This window comes from Podarcis melisellensis, assembly GCF_964234715.1.
Source record: "Podarcis melisellensis genome assembly, chromosome: 9".
Taxonomy (NCBI): Eukaryota; Metazoa; Chordata; class Lepidosauria; order Squamata; family Lacertidae; genus Podarcis; species Podarcis melisellensis.
Genome location: NC_138541.1, coordinates 15,699,823 through 15,715,481, shown reverse-complemented (window position 1 = coordinate 15,715,481; position 15,659 = coordinate 15,699,823). Strand labels below are relative to the sequence as shown.

At 43.9% G+C, this 15,659-nt stretch overlaps 1 protein-coding gene across 1 annotated transcript in view; it reads left to right on the top strand.

Annotated features, from left to right (window-relative positions):
* The window catches only part of FAM13A (family with sequence similarity 13 member A), a 164,732-nt gene that overhangs the window by 38,925 nt on the left and 110,148 nt on the right, over nucleotides 1-15,659 (top strand). The window contains 1 exon segment of the mRNA XM_081924863.1: nucleotides 5,215-5,395. Coding sequence (XP_081780989.1) covers nucleotides 5,215-5,395 — 181 coding nt within the window.

Sequence of the window (15,659 nt, the reverse complement as noted above, 5' to 3'; positions counted from 1 at the left end):
TAGTCAGTGGATAAAATTTATGTGACTGAGTTGGGTTGCTTTGATTCTTTGAACACTTGGCCAGTCTGAATTACAAGAGGGTCAATTCTTGTACTTTCCCCACCTCCTGAAGCAAATTTTGCTAATTGAGTACAGTGGTACCTCAGGTTACAGACACTTCAGGTTACAGACTCTGCTAACCCAGAAATAGTACCTTGGGTTAAGAACTTTGAGAACAGAAATCGTTCCGCGGCGGCGCAGTGGCAGCAGAAGGCCCCATTAGCTAAAGTGGTACCTCAGGTTAAGAACAGTTTCAGGTTAATAACGGACCTCCAGAACGAATTACGTTCTTAACCCGAGGTACCACTGTAAAAGGTGTGTTGCTCAGCGGTGAAGAGTGTGCTTTGCATGCAGAAAGGTCTCAGGTCTGGTCCTTGGCATCTCCAGGTAAGACTGGGAAAGACTTCCATCTGAAATCTGGAGAGCCACTGCCAATTAGTGTAGACTGACCATGCCAGCTGGAGCTAGTGGAACTGTAATCCACAACATTTGGCAGGGGCAAGGCTGGTGTACCCAATACTGACATAGATGAATCAGTGAATCTGCTGGGGTGGAGGGGTTTGGATGAGGCAGAGTTAGCCCTCTGCCAGCGAGAAGCACCCCAAAGCTACCACCATCGCAAGGCAGTGGAATCCCTTCCCTCAGGTGTCCTGTTCGGAGGGGATGAAGCTTTCAAAGGACTGTGAGCTTCAGAAATAAAGAGCATGGGCAGAGTGTACCTCCCTTGCGACTGTGAAAACTATTGTGTTTAATAAGATGATTCCACAGTATCCTCAGACCATGCAGCTTCATTGCTTTACAAAATGTGTAACGGTGCAGACATTCACTTTCTAAAGATTTCTTTGAAATGTCAAAACAATAGTTCTATCGCTCCTCTTTTCCTTCCCCAAAGATACAAAAGCAGGCTGCCTTGGAGAAACTTGAAGAAGGCTTTTTTTTTTTTTTTTTTTAAAGGCTTTGGAATAATGGTAATCTCTGATTAAGAAGTGTTGACTTTGTTTCAGTTGCGTTCCCAAGAATTTGGGTTGATGGCAACTTTATAAGCTCATCAAAGGGCTCAAAAGATTTGGGAAACCCTGGGTTAACATGCTACCGTCCAGCAACAGGTTTACCATCTCGATGAGAACTAGGTCGTGGTTTTTGAGCCAAACGCTCCGCTTTCTCTCTCTTTGCTGTATTCCTCTTGGTTAATGCGCAGAACATATTTAAACTCCTCTTTTTGTAAAATGCTAGAGAGTTTCCAGTATGAGTGGGTTCGACTGCTGACATCTGCCCCTCGTTTGAGCATAGCTTTGCATTAAAAATGGCTTGCCAGTCAGCTGTTTTTGGTTTTTTGGTGGCGGGGTCCTTTTTCCAGCACAGCTTGCCACACGCTCTTGAACTTGTGCTGTGATAAGATCAAGGTTAGCTGTGAAGAAGAATGATTTCTTGTTTGTAGCCATAAAGATCCCAGATACTTACCACTCAGCAAAGCACACAGTGCTCCTGTGTTGGAAATAATGTTCAGCCAAGGCATAATAATGCGTTTCTGCACTGTTTACAGATAAAACAAGTTGTGATTTAGGAACAAGGTTAGAGGGCTTGGCTGAACTCCCTCACATTGCAGAATCAGGTGGTTTGAAGGTATTGGAGCAACTTTAAACATTATGAAAAGATGCGGCGCTGAGCTCTCTTGTGTACCTAAGATGTGAAAAGGAAGTTGCACAGGGAGGTCGTGTGAGCTCCTTTATCATCCAGAGCTTACATATTCTGGAAAACTATGGTTAATTTAGAGACTTCCCCATTGAATCTTGGTCACCATGGATGAACTCTTTGCACAAGAGGCAAGGAGATAATTGTAGCCTGCCAATCCAGATCTGATGGCAAATTGTGGTTAGAGGCTCTGTTGGGGGGACGTTCCAGACAGTAGATGAGGAAACCTCAATAAATGAAGTCCTTAGCATGTTCCCAACTTCCAAGTAACAGTTGGGAAGATGGAGTTGAGTTTTGGAGGAGAATGGTATTGTCCAGGATAGACAATGGTATTGTCTATCTGTAATTGTCCAGGATGATACACTTAAAGAAATTGGAAATTCACATTTATTTAATTGGACTTCTCTGGGGCCAACTGACTAAAGATTACAGCTGCCTTGGCTACAGAGTATTTTATCCTGGACAAGATACAGTGGTACCTCGGGTTAAGAACTTAATTTGTTCCGGAGGTCCGCTGTTAACCTGAAACTGTTTTTAACCTGAGACACCACTTTAGCTAATGGGGCCTCCCGCTGCTGCCGCACAATTTCTGTTCTCATCCTGAAGCAAAGTTATCCCGAAGCAATAGTATCCTGAGGTACCATTTCTGGGTTAGCGGAGTCTGTAACCTGAAGCGTATGTAACCTGAGGTACCACTGTATTGCTGGTTTTTCAAGGGATGAAAAGGACCTTTGTTAAAATAGATTTCCCCCAATCACACTCACCTGCCCTACACCTGACATACCTCCTGACATCAGATACGGGGCAAGGACCAAAGCAGCTTTAAAGGGACAAGCTGGAACATTGGAGGGATACTCCTTCTGCAAGCAGGGCGTGCATTTGACTCCCTTAAAATTTGACATCAAATGCAAGCCCTAACTGGATCAGCTGCACTCTGGAAATCCTGATCGACGCTTGATACGAATAGGGGTTGCGTTCAGCTCCATTTGGCTTGTGGGGCAAACTGGGGCTTCTGCTGGGCTCAGACCCACCCCACAAGACCCAGATGTTCCCCACCACTGATTAAGATTTCAGTGCGATGCGCATGTAAGTGCTTTGTAAGGTCTTGGTTGACCACAAATTGACATGAGCCAACAGTGTGACGTGCCAATGCAATTCTGGCCTGCATCAATAGGAGTATAGCATCTAGATCAAGGGAAGTAATAGTGCCACTGTATTCTGCTCTGGTCAGACCTCACCTGGAGTACTGTGTCCAGTTCTGGGCACCACAGTTCAAGAAGGACACTGACAAACTGGAACGTGTCCAGAGGAGGGACAACCAAAATGGTCAAAGGCCTGGAAACGATGCCTTATGAGGAACGGCTAAGGGAGCTGGGCATGTTTAGCCTGGAGAAGAGGAGGTTAAGGGGTGATGTGATAGCCATGTTCAAATATATAAAAGGATGTCACATAGAGGAGGGAGAAAGGTTGTTTTCTGCTGCTCCAGAGAAGCGGACACGGAGCAATGGTTCCAAACTACAAGAAAGAAGATTCCACCTAAACATTAGGATTCCACCTAAACAGCACTTCCTGACAGTAAGAGCTGTTCGACAGTGGAATTTGCTGCCAAGGAGTGTGGTGGAGTCTCCTTCTTTGGAGGCCTTTAAGCAGAGGCTTGACAACCATATGTCAGGAGTGCTCTGGTGGTGTTTCCTGCTTGGCAGGGGGTTGGACTCGATGGCCCTTGTGGTCTATTCCAACTCTATGATTCTAAGCTGGTTGAGTGTATCGTCCTGCCAAAAGCTGACATTTCCACATTGTCATCAGAATCATAGAATTTGTAGAGCTGGAAGAAACCCTGAGGATCATCTAGTCCACCCCCCCCCCCCCCGCATTGCATCCGTCCCATATTGGGGGGGTTGAACTTGTATAAATGCTAATATCTGCCTGCCCATAAAAAGGCCTGTCCTGTTAGTTTTGATTTGTACAGCCCTTCTATTTTAAAAGGGAGGATATTATATCCATGTCACAGCTGTTCAGTTCAGTGAGTGAAACAGGGTGTGCAGGAGCCAGATAGCCACAAGTCTCCAGCCACAGGCGAGCAACATCGTAAAAGAACGTCCTGCCGTGTCATCTGATAGGCACTCGTAGCATGCAGGACATAGCCCCGTGTCAGGACGGGTCGCCCTTTGGCACATGTCCCTGTCTCAGATTCTCCAGCTTGTTTGATTTGGGAACACAGTATTACACCCCACCCCAGTCTCTGAGTGGTGCGTGATTCCAAGGCACCAGGGTCTTGTGTTTCCTTTTGGACAATGAGGCTCAGCGGAGACTGGCATCTTTGCAATATACGGTTTATTTACACATATATACATCCTGAGTCTAGGTGGGAGCGGGTGGCGCTGCAGTCTAACCCACTGAGCGTCTTGGGCTTGCTGATCAGAAGGTCAGCGGTTCGAATCCCCACAGCAGAGTAAGCTCCCGTTGCTCTGTCCCAGCTCCTGCCAACCTAGCAGTTCGAAAGCACACCAGTGCAAGTAGATAAATAGGTACCGCTGCAGCGGGAAGGCAAACGGCATTTCCATGCACTCTGGCACTCGTCACAGTGTCCTGTTGTGCCTGAAGCGGTTTAGTCATGCTGGCCCCGTGACCCAGAAAGCTGTCTGTGCGCAAACGCTGGCTCTCTCGGCCTGAAAGCGAGATGAGCACTGCAACCCCATAGTCACCTTTGACTGGACTTAACTGTCCGGGTGTTCTTTACCTTTTACCTTTTAGGTGGAGGAGAACCCCAGCAGTACACCTCAAACAGAGGGTCTCTTATTTCTTCCATAGGTGCAGTGGGCTTGGGTCTAAAGATAAGAGAAATCCGCTATAGGTTACACTAGGATAATTTACCCCAGTGTAAATTACATTGGCTTCCTGTAGTTGGCATGGTTCTGTTAGTCTCCGTCCAAAGATTAAATATAGGAACGCCACAGTCCAGTTACGCAGCTAGTACGAGACGCGATAAGGATAGAATTTGTTTTCAGGAGATATCTTTTCAACTTGGGATTGTTTAATTCCCATCTTCCGGCAGTTGTGACAGGTGGTGGCCGATTCCAGTCAAGTTGTGTGGAAGCTGAGGAGCAGGCTTTGTCCTGGTGAAGCAAGTATTTTGAGGATTAACTTCCAGACCACTATTCCCCTCACAGAGCTGCAATTCCCAGAGTTCTCTGTGAAGAGGGATTGATTGTTAAACAAGCCAGGGAATTGTAGCTCTGGGAGGAGAAAATGAGTCTCCTCTAAGCACCCTTAAAAAACTACGTTTTCTGGGATTCTTTGGGGAAAACCATGGCTGTTTTAAAGTGGTGACATATCTTTTTATATACCTTTTGCTCAACGTACTTCCTCAATATGCTTGTTCAGTCCCCGAGTCTAATGCCACCTTACTAGTGCTGTTTTGTATTTGATTTTCAGCACAGAGTGTCCATAACCTTGTCTGTCTTCTTCTTCCCTTCCTGACAGACATCCAGAATTGTAGCCCAAATATGAACACTTTGAGAGAACTCCTGAGGCAGCTACCTGAGCCCCACTATTCCCTGCTTAAGTTCCTCTGCCGATTCCTGAGGAGAGTTGCCGATCATCACTCAGAGAACAAGATGACTGTTTCCAACCTCGCCACAGTATTTGGACCAAACTGTTTCCAGTAAGTTCCTTGCCTGAAAGAAGCTCCTGGTTTGGAGCAAAAATTAAGCCACGACGCGGAATTAGACATTGCAGACATTTCTAACACCTCCATTTCCTTGTCCTTGTACCTGACGTACCTGACTCAGATTTGCTGTGTTGGGTAAGCAGTTAAGTCTACCTGGAAGTAACTGCAATGGCAGATCATCACAGTGTGATAAGCAGCCACCGCTAGGATGACCCAGGCAGGTGTTTTTTTCATTGACTAATCAACTGGTGGTTGACTAACTGGTTCATATGTTACATTGGTCCTCCTGCTGTGGTTTGGCACACAGTGACCTATTGAGCTGGTGGTGTGTGCATTTCAAAATGCAGGTGATATTGATAAGTTGTTTTTGTATTTTGAACCATATTCAAATTACAGTATTTGCTTTTAAGATGAGCACCTCAACCATAAGGATACTGTAAATACACCCTTCCCCAACCTAGTCCTCTCCAGATGTTCTGGACTGCATCTTCCATCAGCCCCAGCCAACACAGTCAGAGATGATGGCAGTGATGCCCACCAGATGTTTTGGACTACCAGGTTGGCGAGGGAGCTACTGTTATCTTTCTCTCTGCTGATTTCCCACCTCCCCTTGCCTGTCACCCAAATACGTGCTGTTTTTGTGATGTTAAAACTTGTTATGTAAGACAACCCTTTGAGGATGTTTTTGCTGTTGATCTTTGTAAGCCGATGTTTGTGCCTTTTTTCCTGCCTCTTGTGACTGGCTTGTTTATGATGCTGTGGAATCTCAAGAGCGCTGATCAGTGGGCAGCAATGAAAGGATCTCTGATGGACTTTATTTGTGCAATATGCAAAGAGTGCTGTAGGCAGCCTCTTGTTTTGATATTTGTAGGCACCAGCTATGTATTTCTAACATGATGAAAAAGGAGAATGGAGGCAGAGAAACCTGAGGCAAGGAGGGTGTTGGCAGTACATTGGTTCTCAAATGCCTTGGTACTCAAACAACTTGGAACCCAAACACTGCAAACCTGGAAGTAAGTGTTCTGGTTTGCGAACTTTTTTTCAGAAGCCGAACGTGCTCAGTTTTGAGTTTTACGCTTCTGTTTTGAGTGCCACACTTCCGTTTTGAGTGTTACGCAGAGGTCTGTCTGTTTTTGCTATTTATTTCACGTTTTTGTTTTTGCAGCTCTTTTTGTTTTTGTTTTGACTGTGTGGAACCACATTATTTATTGCTTTCATTTTATGGGTCAATGGTCTCATTAGATAGTAAAATTCATGTCAAATTGCAGTTTTAGGAGTTGTTTTTAAAAGTCTGGAACAGATTAATTCATTTTACATTGCTTTCTATGAGAAAGCATGCCTTGATTTTGGAACGCTTTGGTTTAGGAAAGTACTTCCGGAACGGATTAAGTTTGAGAACCAAGGTACCACTGTATTTTAGCAGTTGCATTTGGGTGAGATGGAGAAGAAACTTGATTGAGTTTACATTTTCAGTATGATGTTGTTGTTTAGCCGCTTTATTTTGCTCAAGGCAACTCAAAGCGACTTACAACCAAAAAATCTAGCCAACTTTCATTGCATAAAGTAGCACAGAATAGCGGGTCAGGGTTTCAATCCCATATATATTTAATCTGGGGTGAATCCAATTGAACTTATCAGGCTCGCATCTGAGTAAGCATGCATAGAAATATGCTGCCAGGCAACATTCCTATAAACATGCACAGGGTTTGGCTGTTACACTTACCCCCGAGTAAGCATTATATCAGTGGGACTTACAGCTGAGTTAAACAGAGATAGGCATGCACTACTAATGTTCACACCTTTTGCAGACAAGAGTTGCGAATAATCTCTTCCTCACTCAGAGAATGAAGCTGTGGAATTGACCTCAAGCCCCATGCAAGCATGAATGCGTGTACATACTTATATACACCTTGTCTGCACTGTCGACAGGATCCTCACCCCTGTTGTCCATTTCTCTTAAGGAGCAGCTTGCTATTTGATTTACAAGTGTGTGTGTGTGTGTGTGTGTTTTGGTAGCTCTTTGAGAAAGCAATTGCAACACCAGAACTTCAGGCATTTTCCATAGTGTGGAATAATCCCAGATGAAAGACCTGCTTATGCCTCACCCTTCTGACGAACCTTAGGGAAAGGTTGTTCCATTGCTGCCAGCAGCAGACGTTTTGCAACTTCAGTTAATCGCATAGGATTTAGTAATTCCCAAAGACAGGATATTGGAAGATCTGATCAGTCCCGGCACCCTTGTGTTTTCTGACTTAGTCATATTTCCACCTGTTTTCAACAGCTCACATCCGGACAACTGTTACCAGGGGAAATGTGTGTTTGTATACCTGTTTGTATGCACTTTGCCCTCACAGCCTGCCGCCCACTGCTTGCTCTTGACAATCCTATTTTTTCACAAGTCTAATTTCAAGTCTGCCAGCGCAAGATAAATGGCTGGTGAACTGCAGGCTTGTTTTGATTACCTTCTCCTACCACTTAACCCTGCATAACGATTTTAGTTACACTTCCTTTTTTTTTTTAAGATACGGCTCTAGAGAATGTTTAACTACAAAGTGCTACCTTGACCTTATAATAGTGCCCAGTTTGGTACATGAAGTTTTCTTCATCTCCTGTTAATAGCCTTCGGTGCTTCTACTGGGGGAGAGGCAGTTGCATCATTAAAAAGTGAATTAATTAATTGGATTGGTTTAGTCTTGGGAAATGCTTATAAGATTTCTCACGACCTCACACTCTTCAGTAAGAGCTAGTGTCCATCTATTATTATTTTTTTAATTGATTTTTATTTGTTTTGCTACATCAAACATTAAAACAAACAAAAGAAACATACATAACACATACACACAAAAAAGAAATACATAAAAAAGAGAAATAATAATAACGAAAAGAAAAGAAAAAACATCTCTTCAGTAAGAGCTAGTGTCCATCTAAAAACCCAAACTAAGCTTGGGCAAATGGGTTTTATTGCTTCCCTGGTGAGATGCGACAAGACTTCAGTGGCATGAGACTCAGTGCTCCTAAACGCAGATGTTAACTGGGCCTGATTCACTTGTCGTTCTGGTGTTTTCACTTCCACGTAATCAAATTCCTCGAAGTCTTTATTTTATTTTTTTAATGCAGTGCTGATCTGCTCTAATCAGATTTGTGTCAGGCTGGGTGATTCAGGGATTGGTAATGTGATATAAAACCCTTTCAGGCACCCTTTCAGGTTGCTCGTTCAACTTTGCACCAGGCTCTTTTCTACACTGGGAAAGAGCCCGTGTCATGCAGAGTGTTGAACTTTGACTAGGAAGAGCTGGATTCGAAACCTGCCCCAGCCACAAACCTGGGCTAGGAGGATAAACGGGAGAAGAAACATTTGTGTCATCCTGAGGTGTTTGCAGGAGAGGTAAAGGTAAAGGGACCCCTGACCATTAGGTCCAGTCGTGGCCGACTCTGGGGTTACGGTGCTCATCTCGCTTTATTGGCCGAGGGAGCCGGAGTACAGCTTCCGGGTCATGTGGCCAGCATGACTAAGCCGCTTCTGGCGAACCAGAGCAGCACACGGAAACACCGTTTACCTTCCCGCCGGAGCGGTACCTATTTATCTACTTGCACTTTGACATGCTTTCGAACTGCTGGGTGGGCAGGAGCAGGGGACCGAGCAACAGGAGCTCACCCCGTCGCAGGGATTCGAACCTCCGACCTTCTGATCGGCAAGTGCTAGGCTCTGTGGTTTAACCCACAGCGCCACCTGCGTCCCTTGCAGGAGGGTTAGGATAAAATAAAAATGGATGGATTGTGGCCTTGATTGAAAAGCCATTGGGAGCCAATGAGAGTTGATCTTGTTATTGGGTCACCTCTTACTTATGACCATGACCTAGTCAGAAGAAGGGGATTGGTTGAAGTAGCGAGTATAAGCAAAGGACCAGCAGAGAGCCAGTTAGGGCCAATTACACCAGCCATGCTGAATGCCTCTTTAGCATTTTTCTGGAAAACAGGGCACAGTCATTGTAGCACAACCACAGGTTTGTAGATCAAGGAAGAAGACACCTTCTTTTTATTGACATCAGGAATGAGGAACCTGTAGCCTTCGGATGTTAGGCTGGAACTCCCATCATCCCTGACTGTCGGCCCTAATGGCTAGGTCTGATGGGAGTTGGGAGTCTGGCAACATGGAGGACTCCTAATTTTGATGTGTTCAGATATCTGTTTAACATAAGGTTAAAAGTGCGGTGTTCTTTGTGCCAGCATGACGCTTTTTCTGTCCTTGAGCCCAGCTCTCAGGTTTGCAAATATCTGTTGTCCTGACCATTTCCTGAAATGATGTCCCTTTTCGGTCACGCTCCTCCTGGCCTAGGTCACCTCGACACAAATAGAACAACGGCCAATCCGACATTTCATGTCCATTTTAAATGCAGAATGCAGATACTGTTGGCCCAGCTGCCATTCATCTGACGTGGAATAGCTTGAGAGTTATCAGGAGTTCACAAAACAGCAATTTGTCCCTGACATTTGAAAGCCACAAAGAGGTTCGCTTCTTCCTTCCTCCACCTGCCCTCCCACATCTGAAATATAACCAAGAACAAGAGGCTGTTCTTTCAGAGCCTTTCATTTCTTGGGAAATTATGTGAACCGCTGAGCTAAGAATAAACTTCACAAGGGCATCATCGGTAACATTTATCAACAGTAATATTTATGCTGCCTATTTTTTTAGCAGAGTCCCCTTTGGTGAAGCTGAGGACCTTAGAGACTATTTGTTGCTAACTAGGCACAGCAGCATTTTCTGCCTGCACACGTTTGCAAAGTGGTGGCTTACCCAACCGTACACCTTGCCTAAAGTGTGAAAGAGTTTCATTAGTTTGCTGGCCATCGAACAAGAGTTCACATATAGTAGGGGGGAAACTACCTGCCCAAGTGGTTGATAATGTAAAAGATGGAGAACAACTCTCAGTGCAAAACTGAAACCTGTTTACTCAGCAGTAACACCCCACCTCACTCCCACTCCTGGATATTTTCAAACGGGCATTGAAAATTGTACAGCAGGTGTAGAGAATTGTCTGGGTTCCCAGAATCTGTTGGACTTCAACTCCCATCAGGCCCCGCCAGCGTGTTGATGGGATTTGTAGTCTGTTAATATTTGAAGGGCTACAGATTCCCATGGGCCTTGGCTTCTAGTTGTGACAGAGAATCTGAGAATGCGACGTGGTCTTGGAAGAATATATTATGCTGTAATTTTTTATGCTGGATGACTAGTTTTAATAATACGCGGTTGCTTTACTGAGAAGTTTTTCCCCCAGTCACCTATTGTATTTTATTAATGGTATTTTGTGTGAAAGGCCTTGGGGAAGAATTTTATTTCTGGAAGGTGGTACAGACATTTATTAAATAATAAATTTCAGTGGGACCTACGTGGGAGTAAATATTTTTAATCTTATCCAGCTAGCGAACTCTTCCCCTTTTCTTTCACTCACAAAGAACTGTTGCAGCCAAAGCAAGTGTACCTATTTTCATCAGAAGTGATGTCAGAACACAAGAGGAGCCCTGCTGGATCAGACCAGAGGGGTATCTGGTCCACCATTTTGTTTTCTTAGTGCCCCATCAGATGCCTGCAGGAAACTTGTAAGCAGTAGCCATCTCCCACTTGTTAGAAGGAGATGCTTCAGTGAGTGAAAATAGTACAATGGAAAGTGCCTCCCCACAGACTCCATTCAGCATTGCAGACACTGCTCCAAGTTCTTCCACCCTGTGAGGTCTGGCACATGTCTACTAGAAGAAGGGCCTTTTCAGTTGTGGTGCCAGCATTGTGAAATAGTTGTCATTGCTTAGGGAAACCCACCAGACACAGATACTTCAGGATGGGAGGAAAAACCTTGCTTTCTTTTATTTTTTAGAGAAGTGCTTAAAGCTGAGCCGATGTTGTTTCTATGGTTAGATTTTGATTCTCTTGTTCATTAGTTTCCTGGATTTCTTTAATTTGTTTTGCCTCTTCTTCTCACTTTTTTTGTTTTTATTGATCTTGCTTGTCTTTACCGATGATAAGGTACTGATGGACAAGGTATAACAGGATATAAAATTTGGAAATAAATAAGACTGACAAATATTTAAAAGCCGGTGAGACCCCCCTGCCTTCTCCCTGATTTTGAATCAAAGGGCCATGTAGGGCAGGTGCATTTTTCTACTGTACTTGAGCACCTACCAGAAGCAACCGCTCCTTATCTCAATGAGGTGCAAATTATCACTGAAATAGAGCTAATTAGGGAAATTGCAGTTGTGACCAAGGAAATCCTCAGACTGTCAATTAAGTCTGTTGGAGATTAGGTTTCAGGTTAGTTCTGTTCACTAATAAGCTGAAAGGGATAAAGTATGCAGATAGCAAGAAACCTCTAAGTCATTGGAAGAGGATTGCTAGACAGAATCTGGTTGGAAAATGTAATTGAGCAGATGGGCTGGGAATCAAAGGACCATGGAACCAATCCCATTCCCCCCGCCAAGTGGGTTTGGACATTTTTTCAAGTGATGTCTGCAAACAAAGGAAGTTTGTAAAATCAGTTTTCAGCATGGCATCAGGCAAGGGAGAAGGGAGTCAGGCTGGGCTAGTACCATTCTCCCATCCCCCATACACCTAAATTATCTGGTTAGTCTCTGACTCACTCCTGTTACTTCCTGAGATAGAACTCAAGGAAACACAATTTAATGCTGTAATCCTGTACACATTTACACATTTACCTAGGAGTAACCCCAATTAAATTCCATGGTACTTACTTATGAGAATACATGTGTAGTATGGTGCTCTGAATCTTCTCAACCAATTCAGACATTGGACCAACCATAGTTGAGAATCCAGACCATGGCTGGAGCATCCAAACACAACAGGCAAACTATGGCTTAGTGCTGCTGATCTGTTTTCTTTTTCTGTCTTGCTCAGCAGTCTAGGTGACCAGCAGCTTTCTCTATGGTTTGTACATTCAGATATCACAGAAACCATAGTTAGCGTAATCCATTTTGCAGTCCTTCAGTCCATGGTTTCTGATTCAGCTTTGCCAGTCAGTCACAATCAAATCAGGTGTCATTTTTCTTAGCCATGGTTTGGTCTAATGGACTGAATCGAGCTTCCAAAGTACTGGGTAAACGATAAGGAGAATAACAAGGCCATTATAAAATCTAAAGAGAAGTCCAAGGTCATGTAATAGAAAAGGTCGTTATGAAAATACAAATGAGTTCCAGGTGGGTTTTTTTTTAAGCAACAGGAGCTGCAGGGAGTCAAAAACTACAAAAGGTTAATCATTTTTTAAAATGGAGATTAAGATATAGCAAGGGTTCTGGCAGCTGATCTTAGCTGGGAAAGCTCAACTCTGCTTCTGCTGTGATCAAAAATGAGTTGAGAGATTTTTTTCCCCTGTAGCATAAAGTTAGCAAACATGTTATGGAACTAAGGTGGCCCTGTTTATTCAAATGTGTTGGTGGCGGCCCAGCATTTATAGAGGCATTTATTGTAAACATTGCTATACCACCATCTCATCAGATCAGATTTCAGGGTGACGTACAGCAGGTGTAGATGATGAACGACTTATACCTGTAACAAATTAACAAGCATTATAAATGGTAGCAGATAAAATGGGTAAGTCCAGCTGGAAAAAAATGGTGAGATCTACAAATTCAAATTCATGCATCAATTCAAACCTAACCAAATCGTAAGGCTAGCATTCTGAAAACTCACCCCAAACCATGTGTTCGGCCAGCCATTTCTCAATCATGGTTTGTCCAATTGGACATAACGACAAGCCGTAGTTCAGTTTCCCTGAACTGCAGTTTGCCACAATGTCTGGATTTTGCTTCTGAGATTAGGAACATCCCTTAGGCTCACTTCTCATCTCATTCCTTCACTTCATTCACAACAGAGGAAGAGGATAAGTTGTTGTTTCATGTTCAGAGCAATGTCCTTCAACTTCATAATTCAGCTGTCTCATTTGATATTTGTGAAGATGCCACTGAAGAGTAAATAGAAGGCTCAGCCATAGTGCATTTTTTTTATTAAAAGTGACCGGGATTCGCTCCTCTCTAATTATAGCTCCAGACTGATCCCTAAGGGACTTTTAAGGTATTCTATACTTTTGTTCCTTTACAAGCATTTTTTATTGTTCTGTTGGCACTCTTCCTACGTTACCAAAAGTACTTAGCCAGCCACTATATTACTGCTGTTTGGCTGGCAAACACACAATACCCCTGGAGAACTGGCTTTTAGAAGGGTGGGAAATAATTGGCTCTCATGAGGACTGAGACGCTTATGCCTTGCCGAGCCATTTTAAAAATGCATTGCTGATTGAAGCATCATTTCTCAAGCTTTGGAGAATTGTAGCACAGCACTAACAAGGCCTCCTCTGGGCTATCCTGTCCCATTTGGATCAGTTGCAGTTCTTGGAGAATGATGACCAGTTAAGGTTGAGGCGAGGAAGGTTCTAGAAGACCATTGTGTAGGGCAGGGAGGAATAGCCTGCAGGTCTATAACCTGGAAAAGAGGAGACCGAGAGGAGAGATGATAGCCATCTTCAAATATCTAAAGGGTTGTCACATGGAGGATGGAGCAAGCTTATTTTCTCCTGCTCTGGAGGGTAGGACTCAAATCATTGAATTCAAGTGACAAGAAAAGAGATTATGACAAAACACCAGGAAGAACTTTCTTAAAGTAAGAGCTGTTTGACAGTGGAGAAGACTCCCTCGGAATGTGGTGGACTCTCCTTCCTTCAAGGTTTTTTGCCCCCACCCAAAAATTTTTTTTATTGATTTTCCAAATTTTATAACAAACATCAAAAAACAAACAAACAAAACATAAATCCTAACTGTAATAATTTCACTTTTGTGAACATTTTTTGGTGATTTCCTCGAATCCCCCTAGCTGAGTTTCTATTTATATCATTGTAACAGTTTTCCAAAACTCATTTCTCATAAAATTCACTTAATCAATTAACATCTTCCTTGCTTTTCATTTTAACTTTAGATAAATTATTCTATAACATCACATATTTAAATCCTAAGCCAATCTGGTACTTGCAAGTGTTTCTATTTAAATTATCTTAACATATTTAGCTAAATAGTCTTTAAATTTCATCCATTCCTTCGAGGTTTTTAAACAGAGGTCGAATGGCCGTCTGTCATGGATGCTTTAGTTGATATTCCTGCATTGAAGGGGGTTGGACTAGATGACCCTCTAGAGCAGTGTTCCCCAACCTTGGGCCTCCAGCTGTTTTTGGACTACAATTCCCATCATCCTTGACCACTGGTCTTGCTAGCGAGGGATGATGGGAGTTGTAGTCCAAAAACAGCTGGAGGCCCAAGGTTGGGGAACACTGCTCTAGACCAGCGGTTCTCAACCTGTGGGTCCCCAGATGTTCTTGGGACTACAACTCCCATCATCCCTGAGCTCTGGCCTTGCTAGCTAGGGGTGATGGGAGTTGTAGTCCAACAACATCTGGGGACCCACAGGTTGAGAAAGGCTGCTTCCCACTCAACGTAGGGTTCTATGTTGTAGGACTCCAGCTGGGAACTGCAGAGAACAGGGGAAATCAGCAAAAAAAAAAAAAAAGCCTCTATTTTTCAGCCTATGGGAGTCTCCTGCTTAGGAGCTGCTTCTGGATCCAACCCAGTTTGTATGCAATACAAAATAAAGTGTAAAATAAGATCTAACCTTGCCTTCCCCAGTTTGGTGCCCTCCAGATGTTATTGAGGGACAACTTCCAGCAGGCCCAGCCAATGGGCAAGGATGGTTGGAGTTGTAGTCTGGCAGCAGCTTGGTGCAGCTTCAGCGGTTCTCAACCTGTGGGTCCTCAGATGTTGTTGGACTACAACATCCATCATCCCTGACCACTGGTCATGCTGGCTAGTAATGATAGGAGTTGTAGTCCAACAACATCTGAGGACCCACAGGTTGAGAAACACTGATCTAACCCATCGTGTTTGGGCTGTGTCTCGAAATCTCCCTGAACCTCCTGTCTCTCTCTCTCTCTCCTTTCATACTAGGTTCAAGAAGTTACATCAGACCAACCCTTATTGTGGTGGTCCAGATTTTGCCAGACTACAGCTGGTATCGTCCCTGGCCATTTGCCATGCTGGCTGGGGCTGGTGGGGGTTGTCATTCAATAACCCCTGGATAGCCACAAGTTCACCACGACTACCCCATGGCGATGTTCTTCCTGGTGCCCAATTTGGCTGGCATTCAGCTATCTCATTACAGGCCGTTTGGCACGTCACATTTGTTTATAATGTCCCCAACCTTGTTTCATGT